The sequence below is a fragment of the Anomalospiza imberbis genome, chromosome 18 (genome assembly GCF_031753505.1).
Source record: "Anomalospiza imberbis isolate Cuckoo-Finch-1a 21T00152 chromosome 18, ASM3175350v1, whole genome shotgun sequence".
NCBI classification, from domain to species: Eukaryota; Metazoa; Chordata; class Aves; order Passeriformes; family Viduidae; genus Anomalospiza; species Anomalospiza imberbis.
The window spans coordinates 11212174-11227195 of record NC_089698.1 but is presented as its reverse complement, the minus strand read 5'-3'; the positions used below and the strand labels follow the sequence as shown (position 1 = coordinate 11227195).

Below are 15022 nucleotides of genomic sequence, written 5' to 3'. Positions count from 1 at the left end.
CCTTAATGAAGTGCAGAAACATTTTCTGAGACTGAATGCAAGAACAGAAGTGTTGAGGAATTCCATTCAAACAAATGGAATAATGTAAAACACGATTCCATCTTTGGTATTCCAGTAATACAGAAAATGCAGGTTTGTCTAAGCTGTCTGCTTTTCATATTGAAGAGACTGTATGAATAGGAAGAAATAGACCATTGTTTCTAACATCATTTCTGCCAAATAGCCTGATGGAATGGATGGCTAAAAGCACTTTGTAGCTTTGGCTCCTGTTCTCTACCTTGGAAGGCAATAGAGATCCACAGAAGACAATCAAGGTAAGCCACAGCTAATCTTTAAATACATTTAAAATATATTTTACCAATAACATATCAGAACATTTCCAGGATTTTTTCTCCTTGTACAGACCAGAACTTGTTACCAAAAGTGGAAACAATAGAGCAATAAAGGGGAAAATTTCAGTAAATTAATTCCTGTCTGTGATAACCTTAAAATGAGCCAGCTTCTTTGAGTGCAATGAAAAGAACAGAGTCCAAATGTTGAGAAGTTTTAAAGTGGGATGAAAGGCAAAGCTCTGGATTTGTCTGTACTGACATTACCAGTGTATTTATATTCAAAGCTGATCACATAATCAAGACAGCTCAGATAACTTCCCCCAGCACTTTTCCCTGCCCATCCCATGGCTCTGTTTGTGCAGCCTGCCCTGTGACACCACGGCTGGAGAAAGAGTTGGATTTGCAGCCACACAACAAAGCCACCACAGCCTCAGCAGTGTCACAGGGCTCGTGATGTAAGGACTGGACAGTGCCAGGGTGCAGAGGCACATCCTGTGTTTTATGTACACAGCACTCACCGGCCACCAAACCATGCTGCGTCCAGCCAGGAAAAACCCACCCACTGTGCCTCGGTTGGTGGAGTACATAGCCTGGAAAAAAGGGAAAAAGAAAGCTTTAATCATATTTCAAGTGTACTAGGCAAGCTATACACAGGCTGAAAACGAACAGCTAGAATGAAGGGATAACAAAACACACAGGCAGGGTAAAGTGAAAGAAACAGAGTGGCTAAAAAGAACAGCCTTATGATGAAGGAAATAATACAATGGAACAATGATTCTTTTATCTAGGTCTTCATTAACCATTCACGTTTCATTCCTTCACCATTCATTAGAGTGTGAAACACTAAATAAAATTAAATTTAACCAAGAAAAAATATCACTCAAGTAAAAGCTCACATGAATTTTTGTTGGGGTGAAAAGCCTTTGCTTTCAGGCATCAAAACAGACTACAAACTGCAAATTTATTAACAGAAAGTATGCAGCTTTTTTACTCAATACTATCCTGCCCCTACAGGTATCTGTTTTCTTGTTGTGATATCAGCATTGTGCCTGATTCCCTCTGAAGTTCCAATAGAAGAAGCCAGCTAAAATTTCCTTTTTACAAACTCATGTTGTCTTTGCCAAGGGATGGGCTTTAGAGGGAAGTTTTCTCCAATTTTTATTAATGACCTTGAGCCATTATTTACTGGATTTCCATTGTCATCTCTGATGGACTTTGAACAGGTAAATAAAGAAAGAAGACCTGGGAAAATTATCCATATATTTTCTTCTGATGCAGAAGAAAGGAAGTAAATATGATGGATTTACATTTAACTACACACAGCAACTGAGTAAGTATTTGTCCAGTACCGATGTCTTCATGGCTGGAAAGAAAAGACTCCAGGAATTAACTCAGCACACAATGGCTGAGAAGCCAGAGATCAGCCCCTTATTGTCAGAGACCTTTAACATGAAGTTCAACTACAGCAACAGCCAGACTCTCATGGTAAGACCCAGCTCCCTCCTGCCAGACAATAAGGTGTTCTGGTGGACTGGGGCTTCAGGTTTTGAGCTATATTTTGGCCTCTACTCCTGCGCTGAAGAGGCAAAGAAAAGGTTGTGTCCACTTTGTGCAAACCGTAAATTGGTGGTGCCCCTCAAAATATTGCCAGGCTGTTAGAAAGGGATGTTTGTTCTGCAGCTGGCTTTTCTGCACGGTGAAATGTTCCTGGGATGCTCCTGGAAAGCAGAGAATTCCTGAAGGGCAATCCCTCCTCTCTGTTACTGGTCAGGCGTTCAGGTGACCAGGAGGGCTTGCCCCAGGGAAACCCGAATTCAGTGCGGTTCCCCTGTTCCCACCATTGCAGCTCAGTGCATTGGCCCATTCTCTCAAGCGCTTCAGCTCCGAGGTCCCAGCGCTGGGCTGGGAGCTGCTTTTCTCCCCTGGCTCCCGGGGCTTCGTTTCCCTGGGCTCCGGGCTCCCCTCGCAGCGCTGCCGGGCGAGGGCAGGGGCACGGCGGCGCTCGGCCCCGAGCAGAGGCGCTGCAGCACCTGCTGGTCCGGAGCCGGTCCTGCTCTCATCGGAGCCGGTCCTGCTCGTACCCGGAGCCGGTCCTGCTCTCATCGGAGCCGGTCCTGCTCGTACCCGGAGCCGGTCCTGCTCTCATCGGAGCCGGTCCTGCTCGCACCCGGAGCCGGTCCTGCTCTCATCGGAGCCGGTCCTGCTCGCAGCCGGAGCCGGTCCTGCTCTCATCGGAGCCGGTCCTGCTCTCATCGGAGCCGGTCCTGCTCGTACCCGGAGCCGGTCCTGCTCTCATCGGAGCCGGTCCTGCTCGCAGCCGGAGCCGGTCCTGCTCTCATCGGAGCCGGTCCTGCTCGCAGCCGCGATGGCTCCGCGCCCTGGAGCCGAGAAACAGCCCCGGAACGCTGCCCTTACACGGCACCCGCAGCCTCGGCCGAGGCGGCTCTGTCGTCCCTGTCCCCGTCCCCGTCCCTGTCCCTCTCCCCGTCCCTGTCCCTGTCCCTGTCCCTCTCCCCGTCCCTGTCCCCGTCCCTGTCCCTTTCCCTGTCCCTCTCCCCGTCCCTGTCCCTGTCCCTGTCCCTGTCCCTCTCCCCGTCCCTGTCCCCGTCCCTGTCCCCGTCCCCGTCCCTGTCCCTGTCCCTGTCCCTGTCCCTCTCCCCGTCCCTGTCCCTGTCCCCGTTCCTGTCCCTCTCCCTGTCCCTGTCCCCGTCCCCGTCCCTGTCCCCGTCCCTGTCCCCGTCCCTGTCTCTGTCCCTGTCCCTCTCCCCGTCCCTGTCCCTGTCCCCGTCCCTTTCCCTGTCCCTCTCCCTCTCCCTCTCCCTGTCCCTCTCCCCGTCCCTGTCCCCGTTCCCTCTCCCTGTCCCTGTCCCTGTCCCTCTCCCTCTCCCCGTCCCCGTCCCTGTCCCAGCGTTGTCGGTGCTGCCACGCCGCCACCCCACCCCCGCCGCACACGGCGTCCCCTCCCTTCCCACCCCTGCAGCTCCCCCTCCCCACTATTTCCTACGGCATCACCTCTCAGCACCAGCGCTCCCTGCAGCCCCCCGCTCCGTGGGCAAATGCCACCTCTCAGCTCCGGCCTGTTTCTAAGAGGGGCCCTGGCTGATCTTTACCCATCACATCTCTCGGCTCCATCCCACACAAACCCCATCACTCCACCTTCCCCACTGGTTCCATTCATCCACCCAAAGGGATGCCTCCCTGGGTCACCATCCCCTCTAATGTAAATTAGTGCCCACATTGTGCCCACCATGCACTTGTTAACTATTGCAATTAAGCACCAAAATCTCTATATAATTATACATTCTCCCTTACTAACTTATTTTGGCAAGACCCTCTAATCTACCTGCTCATTAAGTAAAACAAAATAAAATCCCAACATACCCATAGTCCCACTGCCAGAACTATCAAAAAGTAGACAACAATAACGGAGATGTCTGCAGCATTGTTGATCCTTATAATGGGTTCCATCCTGGCTGCTTCTCTGGCTTTCTTCTTCTTTCTCTCCTTATGTGCTTCTTGCAGAGTTCAGGTTAATGATAAACTGCTGTCATCCCCTACGTCGTATATAATATATAACTTCAGATTCACTTGTCTCCAATGGGACTCAAGTTGAAACTGCTGCTTTTCCTTGGACAACTCTTTCCCAAAGAGTCCTCCTCTGCTACAGGTGCTGCAGATTTCACAGTTCAGTGTCCCTGCCAAAGGTGCTCAGGGTTTTAACATCCACGAGCAGATGTCTGAGAAGGAATGACACGAGAAAGGAGTGGCTTGGCTGCAATAAACCTGCATATTTACCTCAGTGTGGGTGAATACTTTTTTTTTTTTTTAAGTGGTTGTACCTGTAAATCTAGTCGTGGAAGATGTAGTTCTTTCAGTTGATGATGGTAAGCAATTATCTGTGAGGAGTGACCTGGCACCAGGGGAAAACCCAGGGGTCCAGGATCTGGGACAACCTCTGTGTCATCTCTCAACTCAGCAGCATTAGTCAATGGAGAAGCAGTCCTGTGTTTCCGGGAAGGAGAAAACTTGAATCTGCTTCCATCTCTCACATGGATACAGGTAAAGATGCATGTGAACACAAGACCTGGACCCAGGAGCTTACTGGGCTGAATTTCAGGCTGTTCAGACCATGGTGTTGGCTCTCTCTGTTGTAGCTAATCAGCTTCACATTTGAGTAAGTTCAAAGTTCATCAGAGCTTGGGTCTGCTCTCCCTTTATTTGCTCCTCTGACTTCAGAATTAAGCTAAGCAAAACAAGTGGTCACAAAGATGTGGAACACACTGATTATAGACAGATTCTCACAGCTCTGAGTAAGGAAGCTTCCCCAGATGATGCCCATGATCCTCTGTTTGAGCTAGAAGGGGTCAGAGAAATCCAGGGTATTTAGAACAATATATCCAGGTGCCAGGCACATTTCTGGGCTCTGAGGGTATCTGAGAGCCCCATTCCCTGCTTGATATTAGGGAATCATTATCCATTTACAGCCTTTTGGGTGTAAAATGTGACCTGAAGTGACACTGAGCAGAACAAGCAGTCAAGGACATGGGAAGCACAGCAGGCCTGACTGATCTTGCAGGTGTTATTTCCTCGGAGATGAAATCAAGGGCTGGCACTCTGTTCATTGGCAACGATTTTCTCCTGGGTAAACTACCCTGTGGTAATTGTGGCTAATAAAAAGCAGCAAAGAACCTATAATACAATGGGATTACTTAAAAGAGTGAAATTTTTAAATCTCTCTATTTTTTGAGCAGCTATACTCTTATAAAACAGTGCTACCCTTTATTAGTTTAGGCATCTCTCCCAAACACATTCTTCAGTTTGTCCTACATGACTGTGAAATGTTAGCTTTAAATCCAACAGAGAAAAAATTAACCCTGGAAGCTGCTGAGCATCCAAAATTCCCATTAGTTCTGACCTTCCCTGCTGTGTATTTCAGTGGAAAATAAAAGACTTATTTACTAACCTTAATTATCAGGAAACAGTTTGCCTAAGATAGGCTGCAGATGGCACTTCTTTACAGAGATTGACGCATGTTCCTCCAGGTCCTTGTACCTAACAAAAAGTTTGGTTTTCATGAATTCCATTTCTGTGTCAGTCTACAGAGGCAAGCAAAAGAAAACATTAGTCAGGAACTGATCTACCCTAATGTGCCTTGTGTTCTCACCCCAGCCACTGCAGCAGAGAGCTCAGAGGCTGAGCAATGCTGTAGCCTCTGTCCACAGCTCCTAGTGTGGCCACACCAACAAAATTCCAAGGTTTGAACCACTAATGGAGAATCAACGTCTAAAAAATAGTCATCACACAATTCCTATCTTTATGTACAGTGGAAACAAACTTTTTTTTTTTTTTTAGCCACAAGCAGAAACGAAGCAGAAACCAACATCATCTACAAGACTGTCAGAAGGGGAGGCAGCTTTGTCAGGGTTCTGCACATCCTCATATCTGCAGCCCAAAGAGAAACCTGGAAGCACTGTAGGTTGTTGGTGTACCCAATGATTCACTGCTTGAATTCAGTGCATACAAAAGGTATGCACTGAAAGGTCAGGCAGGTTTTCAGAATGGAAATAGGCTAAATCTTTCTTTGTGTTAAAGCTTTCAAAGATAAGCAGGAGCGAATCTCCTGACATGATGAGTGAACACCTGTCAGAACACAACAGGCATTTCTTTTCCTCACTCTTGGCTAGCAATGTGCTTCTGTGGGTCTCTCATCATCCTGGAGGGTCTCTTCAAGCAGTTTTAGGGTTCCAATACTAGACAAATTGACAAATAATTTGATATACTGAGGGTATTTCTCTAGATTTGCCTGTGAGCCAGGGCAGTTTATTGAAGTAAGAGAGATTTTAACAGGAGTGAGAAAATCAAATAGTTTAAGATAACACAGTGCCTCTGATCCATGTCTCTAACGAATGCTCCCCCCTGGTTAGAGCCTGGTGACATTAAGCTTATCATGAATATGTCTGTTCAGACCTGATAGACAAAACAGAGAATGGAGGAGAGGGCAATTAGCTACAGGCCAGCGAGGAACGGGTTCAAACTCCCACCCCAGGCTGCTGATGGAGACCAAAAGGGATAAATGCCCTGGACCTGCATTCCCAACTGACCAGCCACAACTGTCTGATGGGGCACAGGGCAGCTCATGAACTGTGTAGAAGCTGCAGTTGCTGTGCTGTCCCCAGAAAATGGAACCGTAGCACAGAAAATGTGAGAGTTACTGGCACTTAGCCAAGTCTCTTACAAACTTCTGTGTAAAAGTCTTCCTCCTGAGGATGACAAATGATAACGCAATGGTAAAACAAATGAACTACAAACAAAGAGAAAGATGCATCAGCATGCAAAGTACCTCCCACAGAGGAACTCCTCTAATCTTTTCCCTGGCACTCCTCCACATCTCTTGATAAAGCAAGTAGGTTTCTTTGGGGATGCTCTTCAGCAATGCTAACTTACACAGTATCCTTTGTACAAGTAATGAAGGACAAACACAGACAAAAATTTGTAATTATTTTATTTGCAGAAGGCCATATACTATGTTAGTAAATTCTCTACCCTCCTTTGATGGCTTCCTAGTCATGTGGTGTGAACTTGGAAAAGAGTTCATATTTGCAAGTGGACAAAATATAAATTCAAAGGCTCTCAGCCAGCTTTCCTAATATGCTTCTAATAATGGAGGGTGGCACTTAGAGAATTGTTCAACACCTTTTTTTGATGTCAAAAGTCCTTCTTCTCTTTCTGCAATCTTGAGTAAGTGAGCAGAACCTGGTTCTAATTAGAAGAATTAGTCACAGAAGGATGACAAAAATGTAGGAAACTAAAATGTGCAATCAGTTGAAGAGGAATAACTAAAAGGAAAAAAGATCTGAAGTCCAGTAGGTATGACGTAGATAGAAAAAAAATCAGCAGGAAAACAGGTGTTTTCCTAAAAGGTTATCAGACAGAAAGCAAGGTCATTCTATTCTTATTCACAGAGAGGATCAGATTAAGAAACATGAACAAAACCACGTATTTATCAAGAGACAAAAGAGATAACAAAAATGAACACTTTCAAGACTAATTTTCTGATTAGTATCTCTACAGAGGAGAAATATCAGGACATAAAAATAGGTCTATATGCAGATAGACCAACAGAAATGAAGCAAGGAAATACATTCACTTCTTCAGCAACTGATTACATTATCTCTGTGTGATCACTAAGTACACTCAGCCCTGCAGTATCTCAGCGTTGCCAATCTTATAAAAACAACAATCTCAGGGCTGTATTCTTCCTGCAAAACAGGCCAAGACAGCACTTAATTTAATTTCTTTTTGGTTTACTAGCGTTTCATTAATTTTTGTATTTAAGGAGGTTAAAAGGGGAGGACTAATGGCAAGAGATGTGTTTGAAATTTCCACTGGGACTAATAAAGTTGAGTAACAGATTAAAAATTGCTCCCCAAAGCCAATGCAGGCTGTCATCAGATTTAGCCACCTGATAGCAGGGCAGGTTAATTCCCACAAGCAACTTCTCAATTGAGTAGTATTCTCATTAAAATATTAGTAGTATTATTATTCTCTCATAAATAATAGACTAAATAACACAGGACATAATGTATTATCCTCATGATCTAATCCATTATATTTTGCATATATTAGAGTCTTGCTAATCCTTTTTGGGATTTCCCCTTTCCCTTGAAACAATGTGTCCAGAAAAACATTTTTCAGAGATGGATACATGCTGGCCTGCCACTTCTACTATTGCTAAACCTAAATAACAGAAGGAATTATGCAAAGGAGATGCATAATCCTCATCCCAGCTCTCACAAGTATTTTTAACACTCATGTTCCAGAAACATTTTAGGGAAAAAAGTATCTCAACTGCATAAAATACAGGAGAGAAATGAACAGGAGCTGAGCTGCTGATGCCCCTTCCACTGAAATAATTCTCCACTTTTCCAGGAGCCCCAGTGAAAGCCTTAGTTGCCTTACTTGATTTGCTCAAACCCAATGTAATTACTCTTGAACAACAGACAGCCTCAGCATTTGTGGGTACGTTTTGATTGCCCTACAGCAATAAACAGCAACAAATATATTATTATTTATTTTATCTGACAGTTTCATTTGATTAAAGAAATTTAATTGAAGAGGGGAAAAGACCATAATCTACTAATGTCATAGCCTAATATTAATGTCCAATTCACTCCACAGGGTCCCAGTAAAAATGTTTGTAAAGTGTTCGGTTGAGAAATTAAATGGGGACAAAATCTTAATAATATTCTACAAAATATATACGAAGCTTCTTGAAAATGAGAGAGAGCAGAAAACTTTGTTGGAGAGAACCTGGGGAAATATTCTTTAAGCAATTTCTGGTCAGGATAAAAGTGAAAAATTTGCCTGCAAACAAATCCCTACAAGGGGGAAGGAAAAGCTAACAAATCAACAAAACCCTCCCAACCAACAATAAAACAGATTATACACAGATTACTGTTGGAAAAAGAAATTAGAGAAATGGCAATAATGAATTGTGTGAAAAATATACTGATATCTGAAAACAAAAAATACCAATAAATTACCAGGTACATTTCTGCAGAGGTACCTCTCCCAAAAGAAGTGTGATGCAGTCTTTGGATAGACTTTAAAGGTCATTTTGTAGAAAAAAGAACATTTCTGAAAGGATTCATAGTTCATGGACCTCAGAAATCAATCGTTTTCTCCATTAGATCTACGCTGTTTCAGTCTATGTGTGCATTTAGGTGAGGATTTCTCCACGTGTATCAGAACATCAGGACACGATGAGAGGTGACCCATGGATGGGTGTGGATGTTTCCGGGATGTTGACTGAGGCACGAGCTGGTCGCTGACATTTTTAGATGAGTGTTTCCTGGCAGCAGAACATCAAAAACCTCCTACTTGCTCTTTACAGGTGCAGCGAGATCTATTTCCTCACATTGTGATGTAAGGAGCTACACCGAGACAGACAAGCTGATAATTAAATATAATAGTCTCTTCACGGGAAGGAAACTTCAACAGGTCTGTAGCTCTTGCTGAGGCACATCAGCTCCCCCAGCTGTGGCACAGCTGAGCCCGGCTGGAGGCCGCTGATGTTTCAAATGTCACGTTTCAAACCGTGCCCAGAGCGCTGGCAATCGGCGGCGGTGCTCAGAGCAGAGGCAGCGGTGGAGGACCATCAGCATTCCCAAAGTTAGAGCCACCTGCCCCTTTGTTCCAGGAGCACAGAGGCTGATTACGCCCAAGAATGCACCACTCGGGCACAAGGAGGAGAATATTTAGGAATACGCTGGCTTCAAAAGCCGTATCTTTGCTGTTATCTGTGAGCTGCAAAGGGCAGAAAGCCCGACTGACTGGACGAGCCGGTATTCCCCAAAGCGCTACAGAACCGAGGGGATTCAGGGGGTCACAGTGGGACTCACTTGTGGGTGTTCTCCACCAGAAGAAATGTTCTGCAGGGAGAAAAACCTCCTGGAGCAGTTCTGTGCATTCCTGCCATCCCAGGATTTCCATAAAGCAACTAAAAATTCAGCACTGTATCCTTTTTACTTTCTCTTCAGTGGTGCCAGGCTCTTGCTCCAAGATTTGATACAAAATTATCATTTGTGCCCAAAGCAGTCATTACAGCAATATTTTTCATCCATCCAATCCATGACACAATCTATAGCTACAGCCTAGCATAACATTTACTATCATACACCAAATTATTCAGCTCAGCAATGTTAAATGGAAACAATGACACATCCATATATAGGATAATTATACCAATACTAAAGGAACAGAGAAATCCCTGGAATGCTGTTCCTTTTTCCCTTGCTCCCCACCCCCTCCAAAAAAACCCTCATAAAAGTCATCTTGGTTTTATGGGGACTCCACATCTGCAGTTTACTTCTTTAAAGCCAGAGAAGGATACTATTAGCAATTAGGAGTGGGAAATCAATAAGAGCCTAATAAAGAACACTTTTAGCAGCAGAACATAACAACTTCACCTATTTTTCAAATAATGCTGCTGAAAGGAAAAGCTCCTCTGACAGCCTGTTTAGCTGCCAGGAATCTCAGCAGGATCTGGGATGGATCCACAGACCAGGTCTTAACTACACCCAGCTTGTTCAGCAGCTGCACTTGTTCTGTTTCTTGTCCCCACAGTAATAATTCCCAAGCTTTTCCCCCATACACTAGCACAGCACACAAAATTCATACGCGGATCTGTCAGAAACAAGGCTCATGGAATAAAGCTTTTGACAGCCTAGCTCATAGCACAGGCTGGGAGTGTGAGCAGGGTGGTAGCTGGCAGGAAGATCAGCACTGATGACAGGCTCCTTGTACCTGCTTGCAGAGGGAGCAGGCGGGGAGCTTTGAAAAGCCAGGTACTTTCACAACCCTGCAGGTGTGAACTGGGCTGATTCAGATGCAGTTGCACCGTGTAGAACACTATGTTTAAGAAGGGTGTGTAAAATTTGGAACGTATTTTTCAGCATCAGTTAAGAAGTTTCACATCATCAGGACATTGCTTACTGAAAACTGTGTTGAGGACTATAAGACTGACCTGTGCAGATCAGGGGGAGGGCTGAAGTCACCCCAGGCAAGAATGCAGCTTCCAACACCCCCCCAGACAGATCACATGCAGAGGGAATACATCCCACTGGAATACAAGCTCACAATCTGCTCTGAGAGATCTGTCCCAGAAGAGCAAAAATCTCTTCTAACTCCTCAAATGTTGGTGGTCCTCCCTTAAGCTCATGCAAAAGAAGAGTAAATGTTTAGGTAACATCATGCAAAGATCACAGATAGAATGGGAGATGCACATTCCAGAACACTCTGGGTGTAGCCCAGAGGGACAGTTAAGAGTCTGAGCTTCCATTTGTGCTCGCAGATAAAATTTGATTGCAATACTTCAGAGAACGAACAAATCACACACTAATTTTTAGAAAAATAATTTGATGATAATACCAGCGAGGCCCTTTCAGTTGTCAGAAAAATAGCACGTGTGTTTGCTGAAAAACTGTACATTTGTAACTTTTTAGGTTTTTTTCCACATTCTGAAACATTCATTTTTACACTTTATTGCCACTTTCAAAAATTCTGAGAGATTTCCTATCTATCAGTAATAGGAGTTTCAATAAGAAAGCTGAATATCCAAATTAGGAAACACATAAAAAGCTACTTTTACATGTTCATACATTAGAAATGACCTCACTTGACTGACATAGTACTTCAGTTGCACTTTCTCCAAGGAGATCACAAGGGGTAGAGAATAATAATCATTGTTGTACAATCACAGGACACCAAAGTGATTTAGAATGGCTATTATTTTACTACTTGTTAATGATTCCTTAAGAGTCCAGAACAACTGGCAGTAAGAGAAAGGAGACTCATTTTAGCATGTAGGATTTCACCACAATCAGAGGCTCCAGTGAATCCACCACGGCCTCAGACCATGTTAGAGCCGAGGTGACCTTTATGAGCAAATCACTGCTAAGTAACATCCATCAAGACAAACTTCTTCAACATTTTGGGCACAGGAGGGGACACCTTCCCTGTCACAGCAGTAAAGGTAACTCCCTACAGCTGCACAAGGGAAGCCTGCTACTAATACTTGTGCATCCATAACAACAGGCCAAGGAATTCCCACGTGGCTGGGGTCACCTCCCAGATTGTGGTGGCAGATTTGAAGTCCCAAACTGCTTGAAAATAGTGCCACGCAGGCCCAGGTTTCAAGGCTTCCCTTCTCACTGCTTAGTCCCTGCTCCATGCTGGTTGCTGTTTTGCCAAATAAGCACTGATCCCCACCAGTAACAGAAATGCTGTCTCTCCCAGTCTCAGGATGCTTTTTGCCACAGCCTGGCATATTGTGTTTGAATGGGAGATCAGAAATGGCAGTATCCAGGCACCCATGAGGCTCAAGTGTCCTTGCAGTAGCTCTGTGTTTTCCCAGACACTGAACTTGGAAAAAAGCAAATATCAAAGAACAAACTTCTCCACCAACTTCTGCGTTACACAATTGTCCTGATTTCCTGCTTTGCAGAGGAAAACACATGGATATCAGGACACAGATCATTTGAGGACATCCTTTTGTACGCTGTGCTAACAGCCAGCACTAACACTGCAATGGCAATGTCTGCACTGGCAGAGCACAGGGAGCAGGTAGGGCAGGGAGCCCTGCTCGTCCTCGTGAGGCAGCACCTGGCACACTGTGTCCCACCCTGGGCTTTTTGTCACCGAGGTGACACTGATAACCTGCAGAGAGCTCAGGGAAGGGTCACTAAATAGTGAAGTGCCTGCACCACGTGGCATGTGAGGAGAGGCTGAGGCTCTGAGTGTGTTTAGCCTCAAGAAGAGAAGGTTTGGGAAAGGAATCCAACTGTAGTAATCAAACATTTAAAGGGTAATTACATGTAAGCTAAAGACACTTCTTAGAGGCAACAGTGCAAGGGCAAGAAGCAGTGGTCAGATTGGGGCAAGAGAAATCACAAGTGGATATAGAAAGAAAAAATTCAGTGTAAGTGCTCAAGTCCTGAAACAGGTTGTCTAGAAAGACAGAAATCTCTGTTCCTGGCAGTTTTCAAAATCTGATCAGGCAAAGCCCTGAGCAATTGATCTAGCTTTGAAGGTAGCCTTGCCCTTCATGTTCTCTGGAGGCACACTTCAAACTAAGTTATGTTATCTGGAGATCCCTGACACGTTTCCTTTTCTTTAAATCTACCCTGCTGTACGAGGCTGTTTGACAAGCTCATCTCTGCACTCAGGTCTGCTATCACAGGCTCACAAGTCAGAGATTTGACAAACTCTAATTCTTACAATTATGGAGCTGAAAAACTCAATAGTGCCCTATACTCATTTTTTACTAATCACTCACTGCCAAGTCCTTGAGGTTGTAATCAGGCAAAGGCCCATCAAAACCCTGGAGAAAGCAGAGTGCACCTCAGAGCCCAGATCCACTGTGACTAATCTGAGCAAAACTGCGTGTGAGCTGAAACCACACCAGGCCTGTGGGGGCAAAGCCTGGGAGCTCCTAACCACCGTTTGTCCAGTTCATACACAGATCTCTCCAGAGCTGCAGGAGAGGTGACCAAATAACTTTGGGAAAAGCTGGCAATGGACTTCATCAACTGACTGTAACTGATTTATTAATTACACTAAATTGTTGATGGAAGACTTGCAGATTGAGGCTACATATCCCAGTGATTCATAAACCTTACCCCACTACAGTAAATTCAGCACTTTTCCCAGACAGCAATGTTAATTCTGCTCCCAAATACAGAAGGGATGGTTCAAAATTGGTGGAATGGCTGAGAATGAAGTGCAGTAATGACCCTGCGTTCACTTTGGCTTCTTGATCCCAAAGCTGAACATGCATGACTACAAAGTGTCAACAATAACTCAGGCCAGCTTTGGAATCCTGACTGTGGTCCTAGACAGCACCTGAGAGTGGCAACCAATAGCGAAGACCAGGCAAAAATTGAGCCACATTCACTTTACTTCTATTTTTTTTCCCTAGAAATATTTCCTAGAACACAAATACAGTGGAATTTTGGCACAGAACACCTGTGTAGCCACAGTGGATTCTTCACAAGAAATTCCTAAGTACTTTGCAGTATTAGGATGAAAAAAAAAAAAAAAGAATACAATTTAATTCCTAAAAAGAGAAGGATGAAGAGGAAGAATATAGCTTACAGATTTTAAGAACAAATTGAGAATGACCAAAACAACCAAAACATTTTAAAATGCTATCTATAAGCACAATTCATGTTAGACCCATTGTGAGTTAGCTAATTATAACAGAATACACATACTAAATCCAGAGAAGTAAAAATTAAAATTACTAAGATATTAAATCTGAAACCAATACAAAATACTTCACTTTATCCTTTCCCAAGCCTAATTTTTATTTTCATATTCCGAATAGAGCTGCTGGAAAATGCAGGCCTGATCTTTCCCTGCTTAGCAAAGACTTGTCTTTGATGTGACTGCTAATGGGACAAACAGGAGTGGGACAAACAGGTGCTCAGTGCCTCATGAACACAAGAGATGAAAACACACCTAGTGCTGCACTCTGCTCGCTCCGGCCGTACTTCGAGCCCAGTGAATTACAGTTCCTCGTTTCCCTCCTCGCTCCCAGTTATGTCACATCCATTAGCTGGAGACTGCAAGGCTGTTTCATGGAGGTTTCGTGGCACTAATGGGGAAAGTAGATGTTAATAGCTAAAATTTTGTTTTTATGAATTATGTTCCTAGGGCTTAATGGCTTATGTTTCCTTGGCAACAAACATATGTGCTTTTTAATAAGGTTTGTACATGAGCTTTGTACAGGACCATGCCAGAGGTCCCTGCTGATAAGGTTTCTAAAACATTATGAATTCAGAAGAGTGGATCTACCCTTTGACAAAGCAAGGACCACACTGGCAGAAGAGCAAGAGCCTTCCCTAGCCATTATTAAAGTGCTCCAACTGCAGGTTCCTGCTTTTATTATCTAGTCCTTATTCATGCAAAGACCATCTTCACTTTTTTACATCAGTAAATTTCATTAACTCCCTGGTTATCCACTTAAATATTCTACATTTAAAAAAAAAACACCAAAAAAAACCCCAAACCAGCATGGTATCCCAGGAATTAAATTTGTAAGGCTTCACTGTGGTTTATCCTGAAGAAACCTTGGAGAAAAAACAAGTTACTTATTTTATTTCATGTTTTTCTACGGAACAACTTGTTAC

General features: G+C 44.1%; 1 protein-coding gene and 1 long non-coding RNA gene across 4 annotated transcripts in view; one reads left to right on the top strand and one right to left on the bottom strand.

The window, feature by feature from the left end:
- SLC5A1 (solute carrier family 5 member 1) overlaps nucleotides 1-15022 on the bottom strand; it is a 42218-nt gene that overhangs the window by 21335 nt on the left and 5861 nt on the right. The window contains exons 3-6 of one of the 3 annotated variants that reach the window (XM_068209066.1): nucleotides 6673-6784; nucleotides 5296-5428; nucleotides 3714-4069; nucleotides 851-922 (exon numbers count right to left, since the gene is read on the bottom strand). In XM_068209066.1, coding sequence (XP_068065167.1) covers nucleotides 851-922; nucleotides 3714-3800 — 159 coding nt within the window. In that variant the 5' untranslated portion in view covers nucleotides 3801-4069; nucleotides 5296-5428; nucleotides 6673-6784. Of the gene's footprint in view, nucleotides 1-850; nucleotides 923-3713; nucleotides 4070-5295; nucleotides 5429-6672; nucleotides 6931-15022 lie in introns of those variants that run through there. The other 2 variants (XM_068209065.1, XM_068209067.1) reach the window with 2 other exon arrangements.
- Nucleotides 369-4131, top strand: LOC137484876 (uncharacterized). The gene is made up of 2 exons (XR_011005086.1): nucleotides 369-1662; nucleotides 4000-4131. It is a non-coding gene; the product is annotated as an uncharacterized lncRNA (long non-coding RNA).